General features: G+C 46.2%; 1 protein-coding gene across 2 annotated transcripts in view; it reads left to right on the forward strand.

The window, feature by feature from the left end:
- The window catches only part of XDH (xanthine dehydrogenase), a 71,396-nt gene that overhangs the window by 35,919 nt on the left and 19,520 nt on the right, over positions 1-15,957 (forward strand). For both annotated transcript variants that reach the window (XM_066378550.1, XM_066378549.1), the window contains exons 16-26: positions 1,075-1,259; positions 2,331-2,505; positions 4,737-4,820; positions 6,272-6,441; positions 8,520-8,643; positions 10,678-10,797; positions 11,264-11,360; positions 12,236-12,360; positions 13,087-13,220; positions 13,628-13,715; positions 15,701-15,787. In XM_066378550.1, coding sequence (XP_066234647.1) covers positions 1,075-1,259; positions 2,331-2,505; positions 4,737-4,820; positions 6,272-6,441; positions 8,520-8,643; positions 10,678-10,797; positions 11,264-11,360; positions 12,236-12,360; positions 13,087-13,220; positions 13,628-13,715; positions 15,701-15,787 — 1,389 coding nt within the window. The remainder of the gene's footprint in view (positions 1-1,074; positions 1,260-2,330; positions 2,506-4,736; positions 4,821-6,271; positions 6,442-8,519; positions 8,644-10,677; positions 10,798-11,263; positions 11,361-12,235; positions 12,361-13,086; positions 13,221-13,627; positions 13,716-15,700; positions 15,788-15,957) is intronic.

Consider the following 15,957-nt stretch of genomic DNA (forward strand, 5'->3'; position numbering starts at 1 on the left):
ACAAAATATGTCATAAACGAAAAGAGGCTTTAATACCCAGAATTAAGAAAGATTTGTCCAGAAAGAACAGTTGCTGGCGTGACATGAGCATTTCATGGCACCCCAGTGAAGGCGCCACTGTGGATTGGCACCATTGTGGGTGTGAGCAGAACCACATTCAGACTCTGGGCTCCATGCCCCAGGGCCATGTTTGACACCAGGCATTGGGACTAGCTTTATCACCAGGAGGGGTCTCTATGGCTTCTTCAGACAAAAGCCTGTGGTCATTTTGGACCTCAGCAGTGGGTCTCAGTGTGCTTTCTCCAGAAAACCTTCCCTTAAACCTCCTACCTTCTATGTGCATCAGAATTTGTGGTGCCAGGGTGAGTTCGAACCTCAACTGGAACCTGACACAGAATGGGCTGATGTCAGATGGTTCTTACCTGAAGAGTAACTCACACTCTTCTCCTATCCCCAAAGACAGAGCCTGGCTTAGGCCCAGGGTAAACGTATGGCCAAAGCACAAAGGTAGCTATTGTCTCCGTGTGAACCTTTCTGTCAAGAAGCAAGATTTCTAACCGCAGCCAGTAGACTAGTGGGGAGACAAGTTGGAGGCACCTGTGGAAGCTGCCAGCCAGAGGTTGTTTCAGACATTGTTTGGCATTCTAGTGTATCTACCTGAGAGGCAGCTGGGCCTACAGAGGTTTCGGCACAGCCCCGGAGAGGCCGGTGCGCTCTGATCCTGGGGTCCAGGATGGGGAAGACTGCGGGCCTGAGAGGGTCTCCGAGGAGACTTGATGAAAACACTCTTCCTCCTCTCGCCTGTTTGGTTGAAAGAACCCCATTCTTCTTTGTCCCTGACCTAGTTTTCCTGATTAATAGAAAGAAACCTGATCCTTTCAGGTTCTGGGAATGTTATGTGGGACTTCTCCTGAAAATGTAATAGTCAGTTATGCCTCAATCTGTGATGGCTTTCACCAGCTCCTTGCTGATTTGTGAGGGTCTTATCTCCTCACCTCACATCACATCCCTGTATTCCAGGCATACCATTTGTAAAACAGGGTGGAAGACAGGTACCTTTCTGTTCTTTTGCAGGGTGAGTTTTTCTCAGCATTTAAGCAGGCCTCCCGGAGAGATGATGACATAGCCAAGGTGACTACTGGCATGAGAGTCCTATTCCAGCCAGGGACCACACAGGTGAAGGAGCTGGCCCTTTGCTACGGTGGAATGGCCGACAGAACCATCTCAGCCTTTAAGACCACTCAGAAGCAGCTGTCGAAGTAAGAGCTAATAGCAAAATAAAACTGTTACTACTGTATTACTGCTGCTGCTACTACAATGGCTACTAGTTGTATTACTATTGCTGCTACTGCTACTATTGCTCCTGCTATTGCCATGGTTACTACGACTATGATTACTGCTGCCACTAGTAGCATTAAAACTAATACAGTATTGCTGTTGTTGTACTTATTACCATCGCTACTCCTGCTGCTAATATTGCTACTGCTATTACTATTATTACACAGATACAACTATTATTACTATTGCTACTCCTGCTGCTGAATCTACTGCTACTGTTACTCCTAATCGTAGTTATCACTGCTATTATTGCTGCTACTTCTACCTCTACTGGTAGTATTACTGGTGCTTCTGCTGTTACTGTTATTACTACTGCTTCTTCTACTAATACTATATTACTTATGTTCCTACTGTTACTATTGCTTTTGCTTCCATTGGTACTATTGCTAGCACTGCATCTTCCAAAGCTAGTGTTCCTACTACTGGTGTTGCTGCTACTACTATTGGTATTGCTACTACTGCTATTACTACTGCTACACTATTCCTATCGCTACTGGCATGACTGTGGCTACCACATGATGACAACTGGGTGCCAAGTCCTTCTCTAGCACTATCCTGTGTCATCCTCGCCATGAGATAGAGAAAGCTTAACTTTGAGGTTTGGCTCCTTGGTTCCGATTCTTGACTCCAACACTTACCAGATGGGTAATATAATAAGTCAACCATGCCTCGGTTTTCTCACTGGTAAAATAAATATAAAAATTTCCTACTATACTTCTTAATTTAACTAAAAAAATGATATTTCATACAAAGCACTTAGGACATTGTAAAGACTCAACAGATTTCACTATTATTTTTGTAGTCTTTTGAAATTGTACCTATTTTTAAAGATGAGGAAACTGAGGCTCAAGGGGGTCAAGTATCTTTCCCAAAGTCACTGAACTCTTAAGTATCTGGGCCAAATTTTGAAGCAAGATTCACACGACCCTAACCATCCTCGCGGATGACTGAGGGCGGGATGAGAGTGCTCTCTGCCGCCTGCTCTCTGGCAGTTTCTGGAACGAGACGCTGCTGCAGGAGGTGAGCGCGGGCCTGGCTGAGGAGCTGCAGCTGCCCCCCGATGCGCCCGGCGGCATGGTGGAGTTCCGGCGCACTCTCGCCCTCAGCTTCTTCTTCAAGTTCTACCTGACGGTACTTCAGAAGCTGGGCCTAGAGCATGCCGACGACGTGAGTGTGGGCCTGGGAGGCACCGACTGGGCAGCGCTTCTGTTTGGGGGTTGGGGAGCTGCTGTCAGGGAGACAGTGCTGTGGACCCAGTGGTGAACTTGCTTCTCTCCTCTGGGCATCCAAAGGCAGAGGAGCAAGGACCAGGGGCACAGCCCAGGGAGCCACTCAGAGATGGGAGCCAACCGGTTGGCTGAGAGCAGAGCACTGGGTTGGGAGTCAGGGACATGGGTTCTTGTCCCTGCTGTGTCATGATCTCATGTGAGAACCTGAATAGGTCACAACTTTCTCTAAGTCTCAGTTATAAAATCTGCAAAAGGGGGTGGGTAGACCAGATGATCCTTCAGTACTATAGCTGATGCTATCATGGTTTTATATGTAGTTAGAATGAGAACATAGAATGGGGCTTCTACAGCCACTGCAAAGTGTGCATTCTGGAGAGGGTGCTGGCTGACATGGGGCCCAGCTCCCCAGATGGGTTTACCAACATTTATTTTATACCTTACAGCAAGATTACATTAGGCACTAGGGGGCAGCCTAGTGTGGCAGAGAACATGCCAATGTAGTCTAGAGTGACCACTGCAGAGATGGAGCCGGGGGACAAAAGGAGAGAAGGCTTCACAGGAATAGCAGAGCAGAATTCCTCATTTAAAAACATTCACAGTACTTATTTTGTTCTGACTATAAAAGCAATAAGGACTTACTGTGTAAAATTGTATAAAATACAGAATTGTATAAAGAAAAAATTACGGCCCTGGCAGGTTGGCTCAGCAGTAGAGCGTCGGCCTGGCGTGCGGGGGACCAGGGTTCGATTCCCGGCCAGGGCACATAGGAGAAGCACCCATCTGCTTCTCCACCCCTCCCCCTCCTTCCTCTCTGTCTCTCTCTTCCCCTCCCGCAGCCAAGGCTCCATTGGAGCAAAGATGGCCCGGGCGCTGGGGATGGCTCCTTGGCCTCTGCCCCAGGCACTAGAGTGGCTCTGGTCGCAGCAGAGCGACGCCCTGGAGGGGCAGAGCATCGCCCCCTGGTGGGCAGAGCTCGCCCCTGGTGGGCGTGCCGGGTGGATCCCGGTCGGGTGCATGTGGGAGTCTGTCTGTCTCTCCCCGTTTCCAGCTTCAGAAAAATACAAAAAAAAGAAAAAAAAGAAAAAAAAGAAAAAATTACTCTCAGACCCTAGAGAAAACCGCTGCTATTATTTTTGCTTATTCCTCTGAACTTTTCCTTACATTTATCTATCTATCTGTCTCATTCTGTTTGTCTGCTCCATCTCTCTCTCTCTTTCTTATTTGTCCTTTTGTCCAACCGTCAATATAACTATCATCTTACTATCTTTTAGTAAGAAATGATACATCGGCCCTGGCCAGGTGGCTCAGTGGCAAAGCATTGGCCTGGCATGAGGATGTCCCAGATTCGATTCCCGGTTAGGGGACACAGGAGAAGTACCCATCTGATTCTCCACCCCTCCCCCTCTCACTTCTCTCTCTCTCTCTCTCTCTCTCTCTGTCTCTCTTTCTCTCTTCCCCTCTTACAGCCATGGCTCAATTGGAGCCTGTTGGCCCCAGGAGCTGAGGATGGCTCCATAACCTCTCCTCAGGTGCTAAGAAGAGCTTGGTTGCTGAGCAACAGAGCAATGCCCCAAATGGATAGAGCATTGCGCCCTAGTGGGTTTGCTGGGGTGGATCCCAGTCTGGGTGCCTGTGGGAGTCTCTCTCTGCCTCCCCTCTTCTCACTGAATAAAATATATATATATATATATATATATATATATATAATTTCTTAAATAAATTTGGGGTTATGATGCAAATAGTTTTATTTCCCCCTTGATTTTGTAGAAATTATATTGCGAACATTTCCCATATCATTAAATGTTTCCCACAGAATTGAGGAGTAAAAGGAAGACTTTTCCAGGAAGGGTGGGGGAGAAGAACATCTCTGCAGAGCAGCATGCATAAATGTAGGAGGGAGGGAAGCCGTTACGTGTGTTGGGGGAAGTATAAACCACTCATTATGCAGGGGGCAAGGGGAAGGGGTTGTGGTGGAGAGGCTGAGGCTGTGATTAAGTACTGCACTCTCAAAGCCCGTGTTCAGTTGTTGAGATAGATCCCTCTGGTACTAGTAGGAGTGTAATATGAGGAGATGAGGGGAACAGTTGTTACTATACCAGTTGGGGACAACCAAGGTCAGTGTCAATGACAGAAATAGTCAAGGTCACCGCTGTTATCTTGCCTCCACAGAAGTGTGGTAAATTGGACCCTACCTTTGCCAGTGCTACTTTACTCTTTCAGAAAGACCCTCCAGCCAACGTCCAGCTCTTCCAAGTGAGTATAGACAATATATAACTAATGTCATGGGCCCTTGCAGACCACATCAGATGATGCTGACCATTGGCAAATGACTTCCTTGAATTGTATGTAGATGCTTAAAGCTCCTTACTGTTGTGCATAAGTATCCAGTGAAGAAAATGGGAATCACATTAATGTCAATGAAGCTATTTCCCCTGTCACTCACCTAAATTTTTCTCTTGGGATTGCTCTTTTCTTCACTAGTGCCTTAAAGAAAAAAAAAATTCCCCCCATTTTGTCTGTGGGACTAATGTGCAGAGTCAGGAATTCTCTGGAGCATGTAAGTGAGTAAATAACAACAAACCCCCCACAACTTACTATCAATAAAATTTTTGAGAGGCGCTAGGTCAAGGGTCAGCCTTTCCTATAAACATTTTGGAATTTGTAGTCTTTGCTGCAACTCTTCCAGTTTGTCATTGCAGCACAAAGACAGCCAGAGGCAAAACATAAATGAATGTTGTTGTGTTCCAATAAAACTTTAATTATAAAAACAGGCAGTGGACTAGGTCTGGCCCATGGGCTATAGTTTATTAATCCCTGCACTAGAGTGTGCTGGGTCGGTGAGTGAACTCTGGGGCCAGACAGCCTGGACTTGAGTCCACACTGTGTCATTTCAGCACTGGGTAAGCTTGGACAAGTTTTTCACTTTGCGGTGCCTCTTGGGCAAGTTAGTGTCGTCCACAATGTGGACGATGATGGCACCTGCTTCCTAGGATGGTTTTGAGGATTAACTGTGTTAGTAAAAGTAAATGGCTTTGATAGTTCCTGGCATATGGTAAACGTTCAATAAATATTAGTCACTATTATTATTACTTTGAAAAACATATAAAACAGAATTTTATTATGAAATGAATATGTTAGAACATTTTGAAAAAAATACAGAAAAGTATAAAGAAGAAAATTAAAATCACCTCAAATCCCACCTCTAAAAGAAAAAACATTTTTATATTTTTGTTTACCTTCTATTTTTATGTATATATGGACATGTGTGTACAATATTCATAACACATATTCTTTATACTATGAAATTCAAATCATTTTTACATACACACATGTAATGTTTTATGTCCTGATTTTATACTTAACATGAGCTTCTTTTCTTCTAATTAAAAGTATGCCTTAACAATTGCATACTGTTCCATCGTATGAGGGTAACATGGTTTATTTACCCAATCCCCAGTGAATGGGCATGTAGCTTCCTCCTGTGTTTTTTTCTGTTCCTGTATATGGTGATGCTATGACCACCTCCCCGATTGCTTCTTATTGCCGTTCTCTTTCCTTCGCCTGCTCCCCTCCTGCCCCCTCCCCCATTCATACTCCTCAGGTTTGCTTTGCCCCCTGGCCTGAAACTCTCCATGGTTCCCCTGGACCCCTAGGAGAACAGTGTCCAGAACATCTCAGCCTGACTGGTGATCATGTTGTTCCAGGAGGTGCCCAATGGTCAGCCTGAGGAGGACACGGTGGGCCGGCCCCTGCCCCACCTGGCCGCCGCCATGCAGGCCTCCGGGGAGGCTGTGTACTGTGACGACATCCCTCGCTATGAGAATGAGTTGTCCCTCCGGCTGGTCACCAGCACCCGGGCCCATGCCAAGATCAAGTGAGTGCAGTAAATACACTTGGGAGGAGGGCATTGGTAGCGCCCTGCCAGGCCCTGGAGATGCAGCCCTTCCGGTCTAGAGGTGAAGATGGGGATCTTACAACTATAGTCTGGAGAGGACTGGGAGAGCCAGGGCCTTGCAGAGATAGACAGGGGCCGGATCAGCAAAGCCTAGGGATCTTATCCAGAAAGCAATGAGAAGCTGCTGAGAGGCCCTGAACAGGACCAGGTTAGCTCTGCACTTTGGATGTTGAGCTTAAACATCAATGCAAATTTTCACAAAAACTTGAGTCAGCACAAAAGGGAAGAACGTAGCCTTAGAGTCTGATGGACTTGGGACTGAATCACTGCTCCAGTGCTTAGCAACTGTGACCTTGGCCTGCGTGCTTAAGCTCTAGGTTTCATGTGGAATAGGATGTGTTTGTGAGGGTCAGCGATAGTGTTCACAAAGGACCTAGCAGAATAATCACCTGTACCTGCCTGTGAAACTTTGAGAGCCTGAATATCAAGAATGCCCCTGTGTTATATTAATAATGATGGTAATACCACTTAATATTTATATGGAACTTCATATTTGCCACATTCTGGTTTTACATACATTGGCTCATTTATTCCTCACAATAGCCCTATAGGCGGGTCCTGTTAGTATAGTATCTCCATGTTCCAGAAGAGGAAGCTGAGCAAAGGCAGAGTAGGTTACTTGCCCCAGGTCACACAGTTGGTAAGTGGCATCACCAGAATGTGAAGCCTGGCAGCATTCTTCCGGGCTGTGCTCTGCTGCCTCTGCACGTTCAGGCCAGAGACCGTGGGCTTCATTGTCCGGTGGGCACTAGACACTGAGTAGAGCAGCTCAGAATGACCCTCCTAGGGCCCTGCCACTGCATGGATTTGAGGCCGGGTCTCCTTGTCGTTGGTCTTCCCTCTGCTGTTACACCTAGCTTTGAGAAAGGTTCCAGGAGTGGCGAAATGCTTCCAGGTCCCTAAAAAACAAATGTTAAGATGATATGGTTGTCAGCCAGCTATGAGGTAAATACATTTGCCTTTGTTCTTGTCTGGAGTCCATATTGACGGTACCATGGCCCACACTTTCTACACTCAAACAACTTTGCTCCATCCTAGCGATATCTGAATAGATGTCGGAGGAAGGGGGTGGGTGGGGGACTTTGTAGTAGCTGCAGTGATCAGGGTTTCCTGCTGCTGGAAGGGATGCAGCAGACCTGACTTTGACCCTCTTCATCGCTTCACCTCAGTCCTAAGCCCAGCTACGCTGCTCTCTGCTTGGGTGACTTTGGACAGGCTCTTTCGTTTTCCTGAGATTGAGTTTCCCCAAATGTAAAGTGGAATAATGACAGTGGCTTTCTGGGGCTCTGGTGAGGATTACCTGTTTGAAAGTTGGTTGGTACTTCAGAGCAGTTCCCATCCCTTTTTCTGAGGTGCCTCTGCTCTGTTTCCCCAGGTGGGCATGGGCCAGGGTGAACAGGACATGGTTCAGACTGTTAGCATTGGTGAGCTCTCCAGGAGTTCTCCCTTTGAAATCTGAATTGCCTAATTATAGCCAGGGTGCCCCATCATTCAAGGATAGCTCTGTGAATGTAGGGAGAGAAATTTGTCTGTGTGGTGATGTTCAGGTCCATTGGATGAGTGGTACAATAAGGTCCCTGATGTGTTGATTCTGGGTGGGGATTAGCCGTGAGGTGGGTTTTAGCCAGGGTTTAATTTGTTGCTCACTATAATTTATTTCCCTTGTGCTTGGACCCTAGAACAGACTACTATTAGGTCCACAAGGGCAGGCCTGTCCTATTTCTCTTATTTCCCCTGCAGGACTTAGCACAGTGGCCTTTGCATGGTAAGCATTTAATCAACACTTGCAGAATAGAATAAGATAGGATGGAATGGAACAGAATGGAATGGAATGGAATAGGATAGGATAGGATAGGATAGAATAGGATAGGATTTAGAGAAGGGAGAAATTAGGGTGGAAGAAAAACCGTTGAAATGGGGACAGGGTTATCCAGGTGGGTGATGGGTCTTCCACTTCAGTGTTCCTGCCTGGCCCCTCACATCACTCATTCTTGCAGGTCCATAGATATCTCAGAAGCTCAGAAAGTACCAGGGTTTGTTTGCTTTATCTCTGCCGACGATATTCCCGGGAGTAACAAAACTGGAATTCTTAATGATGAAACAGTCTTTGCGAAGGATAAGGTACATCTTGGATTTTTTTAAAATATGAGGTTAGTGCCTGACCAGGCAGTGGCACAGTGGATAGAGCGTTGGACTGGGATGCGGAGGACCCAGGTTTGAGACCCTGAGGTCGCCAGCTTGAGTGTGGGCTTATCTGGTTTGAGCAAGGCTCACCAGCTTGGACCCAAGGTCGCTGGCTTGAGCAAGGGGTTACTCGGTCTGCTGTAGCCCCCCGGTCAAGGCACATATGAGAGAACAATCAATGAACAACTAAGGTGTCGCAATGAAAAACTGATGATTGATGCTTCTCATCTCTCTCTGTTCCTGTCTGTCTGTTTCTATCTATCCCACTCTTTGACTCTCTCTCTGTCTCTGTAAAAAATAAAATTAAAGTAATAAATAAAATATGAGGTTAGTGACATACGTACTAAAGTTTTAATTTGTGTGTGTTCCTCCAAATCCCTCCTACTGAAGACATTATACATTTGCACATATTGTTGCCATCATTCCATTGGCCAATATTCAGGACATTCAGTAAAAGGATGATGATACACTATTAATGTTAACTCAGTGTTTACTTGTTAATTTAATTGATGGCTGCTGTTTGTACATAGCAGGATGACCCCATGCCAAAGTGGCATTAGTAAAAGGCTGGCAATTGTACTTGAATTAACATTCAGGTTCTTAAGTGTACAATATTAAGTTCCTTTAGTAAAATAAAATATAAATAAATAAACTACCAGCTAGAAATCACAATACCACCACTATGGGTATTGATAATTCACTTATATGAAAGTCCATCTATTGATTTCAACAGTCTACAGAGTTCTTCCAAAAAACAAACTTCTAAACATTCAAGACAGCTGCTACAAAAATCCATACACTGAGAGAGTAGTTCTCAGGCACTTTTAAAATTCCAATACAGATCAAATGTTGCAAATTAGAAGCGGGTCGGTATTGCTGAAGGGCAAATTCATTTTATTATTCCTGTAAAAGTGAAGATGCTCTGGACCCAAGACACAAGGACTCCAAAAGGAGAGCATTTGATAGAAAAACAAATTGCTTTCCAAACTTCAAGAGCCCCCATAATGCTAGGAGAACTGCTAGCATTATGATTACTGATAGTCATTCAGGTTCAACAACCATTGTACTAACCAATTAAGTTGATAACAGAGTCCTCAAGAAATAATTATGAGAGACAGGCAGGGTAATATTGATTCCCATTGTCAGAAACCTCATATTCCAAAGTGATGAGTTGGACAATATTTTGTTGTTTATTTTTTGGAGTATGTTGGGAGTAAATTATCTGTGAAGGAGATTCATTAAGCTTTTATAGGAACTGAATTATTAAATGAAAAGAAAACAATAATCATTATTCTATAAATCTAACAAAAACTAATTTATGGGTCATCAAGTCGAAGAACTAGCATTTGGCAACTACTGCTCCTGGGCATCTAGATGAGTATAAAATGTAATTGCTGCCTTTGAGAAGCTGTTGGTATAAATCTATGAAACAGAAGATAAAAGAGAGTAGGGTGGTGGAAAAAAATAAAACTGAGAGTCGAGGCTTAAGATCTGATTATCATCTGGTAACAAGCCAATTGTGATCTTGCTGTCTGGGTCTCCATCTCTCTGTATGAAGAGCAAGGAAGATGAAGTAGATCTGAGTTGGCAGATACAGTTCATGCTGCCATACCTCCCATTCTTCTGCTCATGACAGACATCACTAATCAATCCCTACATTCTATCATGGGCTCAGCAGGCTGTCAGTACTAAATCATCAGAACTGGCCCTTGAGACAAAGTGAGTTTGCCATCCTGATACCAGTTACCTCCAAGTTCTATTCTACTTCTACAGATTTTAAACACTTAATGAAGAAGCACTCAACTCAAACAATAGAATAAGGAAATGAAAAGGCCCCAGAGTATTCCTAAGATGTACCTTAATAGGAATTTGTGGGTACAGGGGATCTCCTTTGTCCTTTTGAACAGTACAAAATACTTGGCTTTATGAGGAGCTTTGTGATGGTCCTCAATAGTCTGGCTTTACTGCTAGGTGACCTGTGTTGGGCACATCATTGGCGCTGTGGTCACCGACACCCCAGAACATGCACAGAGAGCAGCTCAAGGAGTGAAAATCACCTATGAGGAACTTCCGGCCATCATTTCCATTGAGGTAACCAAAAAAAGGGCTGTCTGTGGAGAAGGGCGAGCTCCCTATCTCCGGAAGCGCACTGTTTAAGATCCTCAAGCAGCAGCAAGTAGGGTTTGACTAGATAGGTTTTTAAATCTCTTCCAGCCTTGGGATTGTGTAGTTCTATGCAACCTTCCCCACTGTGATCTTAAACTCAGTCCTTTAATTGCCACACTGAGTCCCTCCTACCGAATTTCAACTCCATTTGGGTCCTTGTAGGATTCTTTGCTTTTCTCAAGATCTGAGGTTGCTCACCTCTATCTAAGGGAATGGAGGAGTGTGCCTTTCTGGGCTACACGTGAGCTTTCTTGAAGTCTGTGTAGGAAGCTTGCAGAGATACCTGTGTGAGAGGAGATAGGCAACAATTCTGGGAGCTTCTCTCCCTCACTGGGAAACCACCTTCCTCCCTCTGAAAGACAAGTTCCTGAAGCTTCTTTTTGATCCTCAGGATGCTATAAAAAACAACTCCTTTTATGGACCTGAGGTGAAGATTGAGAAAGGAAACCTCAAGAAGGGGTTTTCGGAAGCAGACAACGTTGTTTCAGGTACGGCTGCACCATGCAGTGGTGGGGATGGGCGGCCGGTTTATGAATGAAATTCAAGGGCTGTACCTTCAGTCCTGGGGCAGGGAAGTGATGTCCTATAATTTCTGAACAAATGAGTTCCTTTCATGTTTATAACAAAATAGTAGATAGTTGGCTGGGAAAGAACTTCAATCATCTTCATCTGCACTCTCCTGACTCTAGGCTGGGCACTCCTAAATGGTTCTAGAGAGATCATAGTGTGTTGGATTTGGGAAGATAATGACCACACATGCCTCGTTAGCCTTGAATCTGCCGGGCCTTTAACCACATGGACTCCTGGCCCTCCTTGTTCACCTAAGGCAGTCCTCACCCATCTTCAGCTGCTCCCCCTCCTTTTCTTTTCTGCCTCCCTCCACACTGTGAAGGCCCGAGCTCTCCGCACAGGGCGGAGCTGCTGCTGCTCAGACCCCTTTGGGCATTGTTTTCTACATTGTTGTGCATCCCTAAGTCACTTGTAAGTTAGCTCTCTAACTGGCCTGATTGCTTCAACTCTGGAAGGTATTTTTAGCTTTTCAAGCACATCTGTTGATTCTTTCTTTACCTTTTCCAAAACATGGTAGTAATAGTTTGAAAATCTTTCATTTCCACTGTAGCAAGAAAAGAGCTTCATGCCTGATGCATTTCGGTGTCGTTCTGGTTTCTTTGTTAGGGTGTGTGGATGAGGGATCAGCTCCCGGATTGCTGAGGCTCTCTTTCTCACACTGGCTAGGGAACCTAGAGGTTACCTGTGAGCAGTTGGTTCTTGCCTGGGACTTGGCAAGCACATGCTCTCCTAAAGCAAACCTGTCCCCTCTGCAGCAGCCGGCTCACTGTGGGGGGTCTTGTTGCTTCCCCAGGTGAATTGTACATTGGTGGTCAAGAGCACTTCTACCTGGAGACTAACTGCACCATCGCTGTCCCAAAAGGCGAGGCAGGGGAGATGGAGCTCTTTGTATCCACACAGAACACCACGAAGACCCAGGTAGGTGTCCCGTGGGCCAGCTCAGGGGCCTGGGGAGGGCCCCGGGGAGCTCCTGTCACTGTGGGAACTGGGAAGAAGGAGATCTTCCCAGAAGGGAATTGGACGGTAGTAGTCTTGGACCAGACCCTGTCACTAACAAGCTGGTATCACTGAGCTTGCTACATAATCTTTCTGTTCCATACAATGGGACTTGGTTGGGTTGTTGGAATGATCCTATGGGTTTTAATATGTGCTTTGAGCCTATCCAGTGCTATATGGCCTTGGTCACATCATGTCTGGCTTCTATCTCCTCGTCTGTAGAATGAAGGGGTTGGGTAAGTGATAGCCACAGGGACCAATAAAGTATCTGCAGCAGCTCAAATATTCCTCATTTCTCAATGCCTGTAATGTGACAGTGGGTGTCAGCACATTTGACAGCTGATTCTACCCTCACAACCCACCAGTTCCTGGCCTAAGAGAGTAAGTTTTGCTCTGAAAGTATGCTGTGACTAGCTGCTTGACCCTCTGGCTAAAAACAAGTGTCTGAATTCAGTCTTCAGTGACCGATGAGTTTTGAACCTCAGCACCGCTACCCAAGCATCAGCACTGGGAGGGAAGGGGGACTTTCAAATCTGGGAATTTCAGAATTCACAGCAGTATTAGGCCTGTGCATATCAGTCAGGCTCTGGGTCAAGCTTAAAGTTCAGATGAGGCATTCAGAGTGAGTGTTTTTTCTTTTGCCCACAGAGCTTTGTTGCAAACATGTTGGGGGTTCCAGCGAATCGGATTACGGTCCGAGTGAAGAGACTGGGAGGAGGCTTTGGAGGGAAGGAGACTCGAAGCACAGTAGTGTCCACGGCAGTGGCCCTGGCTGCATACAAGTGAGTTCTCCCAGTGGACTCCGGAAAGAAGAATAAGGATGCCTCTGCCAGAAAGGCTTTCTGGGTTTCTCCTTTTGGGAAAAAGAGATACCCCTTGCTTTGCATTTTCACAGCCTTGTGTTTTAGAACTTTGGGGCATTGGGGTGATGATAACATCACCTGTTTTTTATATTCTCATGCATATGTCCATACGGGGCTGTGAGGGCCTGGAGGGGAAGGACACAGCTCACATACTATATTCTCCACCTTGTCCAGCCCAGTGCTTAGACAGCAAAGCAGCCCAGCTCAGGTCTGCTGAGAGTGCTAGGTAGAAAAAGAAAGCTTCCCTGCTGTCTTCATCCCCAAGACTCAGAGGGCTAGGCTGCTGTAGAGACCCCAGTGTTCTTACCCTCTGGTGCCTCCCCCAGGACCGGCCGCCCTGTGCGCTGCATGCTGGATCGTGATGAGGACATGCTGATAACTGGCGGCAGACATCCCTTCTTGGCCATATACAAGGTTCCAGATGTTGGGGGCTGTGCAAGGCCAGCAGTGCCATCTCATTAGGATGTACTCTGACTTTTTATGACTGGCTGTGAAAGTTCAAGGAGAAATAGCAACATGAGATATTCAAATCAGCCAATAGCAACATAGAGGGGTGGTGCTGGGGGAGGCTGGCAGGCCACCTCCCAAGCGACGTCACAGGGTGGCATTCACTACTTCTGTGAATTTGCTCTGTTCTAAATCTGGTATTTGTCTACTTGGGTTCAGAAACAGGATTTGTGAGCAGACCTGGGGTGAATCCTTCCTGTAGGATGTCCTAATGCTAACGTGTTCACAGCTTGATATGGAATCAGAATGACTGCTTAGTAATTCACAGATGGAAATAAAAGTTCCCTGGGCCTGGACAAGCACCTGCTCTGTCAGGCCACGTTTGGCTGGGCACAGCCCAATTTCCCTTTCCTGGGCTCCTATGGATGACCAGCTCCTGGTCTGACCATACATCTTGTCCCTTAGAAACTAGTGCAGGCCCTGGCCATTTGGCTAAGTGGTAGAGTGTCAGCCCGGTGTGTGGAAGTCGTGGGTATGATTCCTGGCCAGGGCTCACAGGAGAAGCACTCATCTGCTTCTCCACCCTTCCACCTCTTCTTTCTGTCTCTCTCTTCTCCTCCCACAGCCAAGGCTCCATTGGAGCAAAGTTGGCTCAGGCACTGAGGATGGCTCCATGGCCTCCACCTCAGGCGCTAAAATGGCTTTGGTTGCAACAGAGCAACACCCCAGATGGGCAGAGCATTGCCCCCTAGTGGGCTTGCTGGGTGGATCCTGGTCCAGTACAGGCGGGAGTCTGTCTCTCTGCCTCCTGGCTTCTCACTTCAGAAAAAAAAAAGAAAGAAAGAAAGAAAGAAAGAAAGAAAGAAAGAAAGAAAGAAAGAAAGAAAGAAAGAAAGAAAGAAAGAAAGAAAAGAAAAGAAACCAGTGCAACCCTACAGGTCCTAGTCTAGCTCTATACCTGGGAGTCTCCCTCTCCACAAGCTGGCCTTGAATATCCCCCAATGACCTCTTCCGATTGTTTCATGACCAACTATCCCAAAATGGATTATATTTGTCTTATTTCCAAATTATGTGGGCTTAAAGAAAGTAACTTGGTCTTTTGGGGTCCTGATTTCCTCAGTTATAAAATGATCAATACAAGTTTGTTTTTTCTTACATGAGAAACAGGGAGGCAGAGTGACAGACTCCTGCATATGCCCCAACCGAGATCCACCTGGCAAGCCCCCTACCCAACAATGCTTTGCCCATCTGGGCCTGCTGCTCCATTGTTTGGCAACCTATTTTAGCACCTGAAGGGAGGTCATGGAGCCATCCTCAGCACCTGGGGCCAACTTGCTCCAACTGTGCCATAGCTGCAGGAGGGGAAGAGAGAGAGAGAGAGAGAAGGAAGAGGGAGAGGGGTAGAGAAGCAGATAGGCTCTTCTCCTGTGTGCCCTACTGGGAATCGAACCTGGGACATCCATATGTTGGGCCAACACTATACCAACTGAGCCAACTGGCCAGGGCCAGGTTTGTTTCAATGATCACATTAGGTAAGGGTTGTCAAAGCACACTGAGGCTCTAGCAAAGTGTAGCTTCTATTGTTTGCTGGCCAAAAGCTATGAGGGGAGACTCCAGTTTCCTTCCCAGTTTCTCTTCCCAGCTCTTCCTCCCTGCCTATCATGACCAACATTCTCTTTAATATCCCTTCACTCCCTGTGGTAGAGCAGAAGACAGGAGTAGGTAGAAAGGAGGACAGATGTGGGGAGAAGGTCATCCAGGGATGAACTAAGTGTACATTACTGGGAAGATGTTAGTTCCTTTCTTCTTGTTCTGGTTGTCTCATATGTTCATCTTTTTTTCATGGTGTGAGGTCTTGTTCTTTCTGTTTCCTCCAGGTAGCGTAAATGGGAGGGGAGAGGTAGAGATAAAAAGAAATGGGACTGTTGAGAAATCGCTCTCTTTCTCACCAGGTTGGCTTCATGAAGACAGGAAAGATTGTGGCTCTAGAAGTGGATCACTATAGCAATGCCGGGAACACCCAGGATCTCTCTGGGAGTGTAAGTAGGATTCCTCCTGCATCCCAGGGTGACTGGGAGGTCAAGGGTGTGCCCCACAGCCTGTTCACACAGGCAGGCACAAGCCTCTTCTATTCTTGCCTATTATTGTTGCAATAGCTTTTCAATTGGTCCCTGCCTTCAATTTCTCCATCCTTGGTTAATTTCTAAGC

The sequence above is a fragment of the Saccopteryx leptura genome, chromosome 3 (assembly GCF_036850995.1).
Source record: "Saccopteryx leptura isolate mSacLep1 chromosome 3, mSacLep1_pri_phased_curated, whole genome shotgun sequence".
Taxonomy (NCBI): Eukaryota; Metazoa; Chordata; class Mammalia; order Chiroptera; family Emballonuridae; genus Saccopteryx; species Saccopteryx leptura.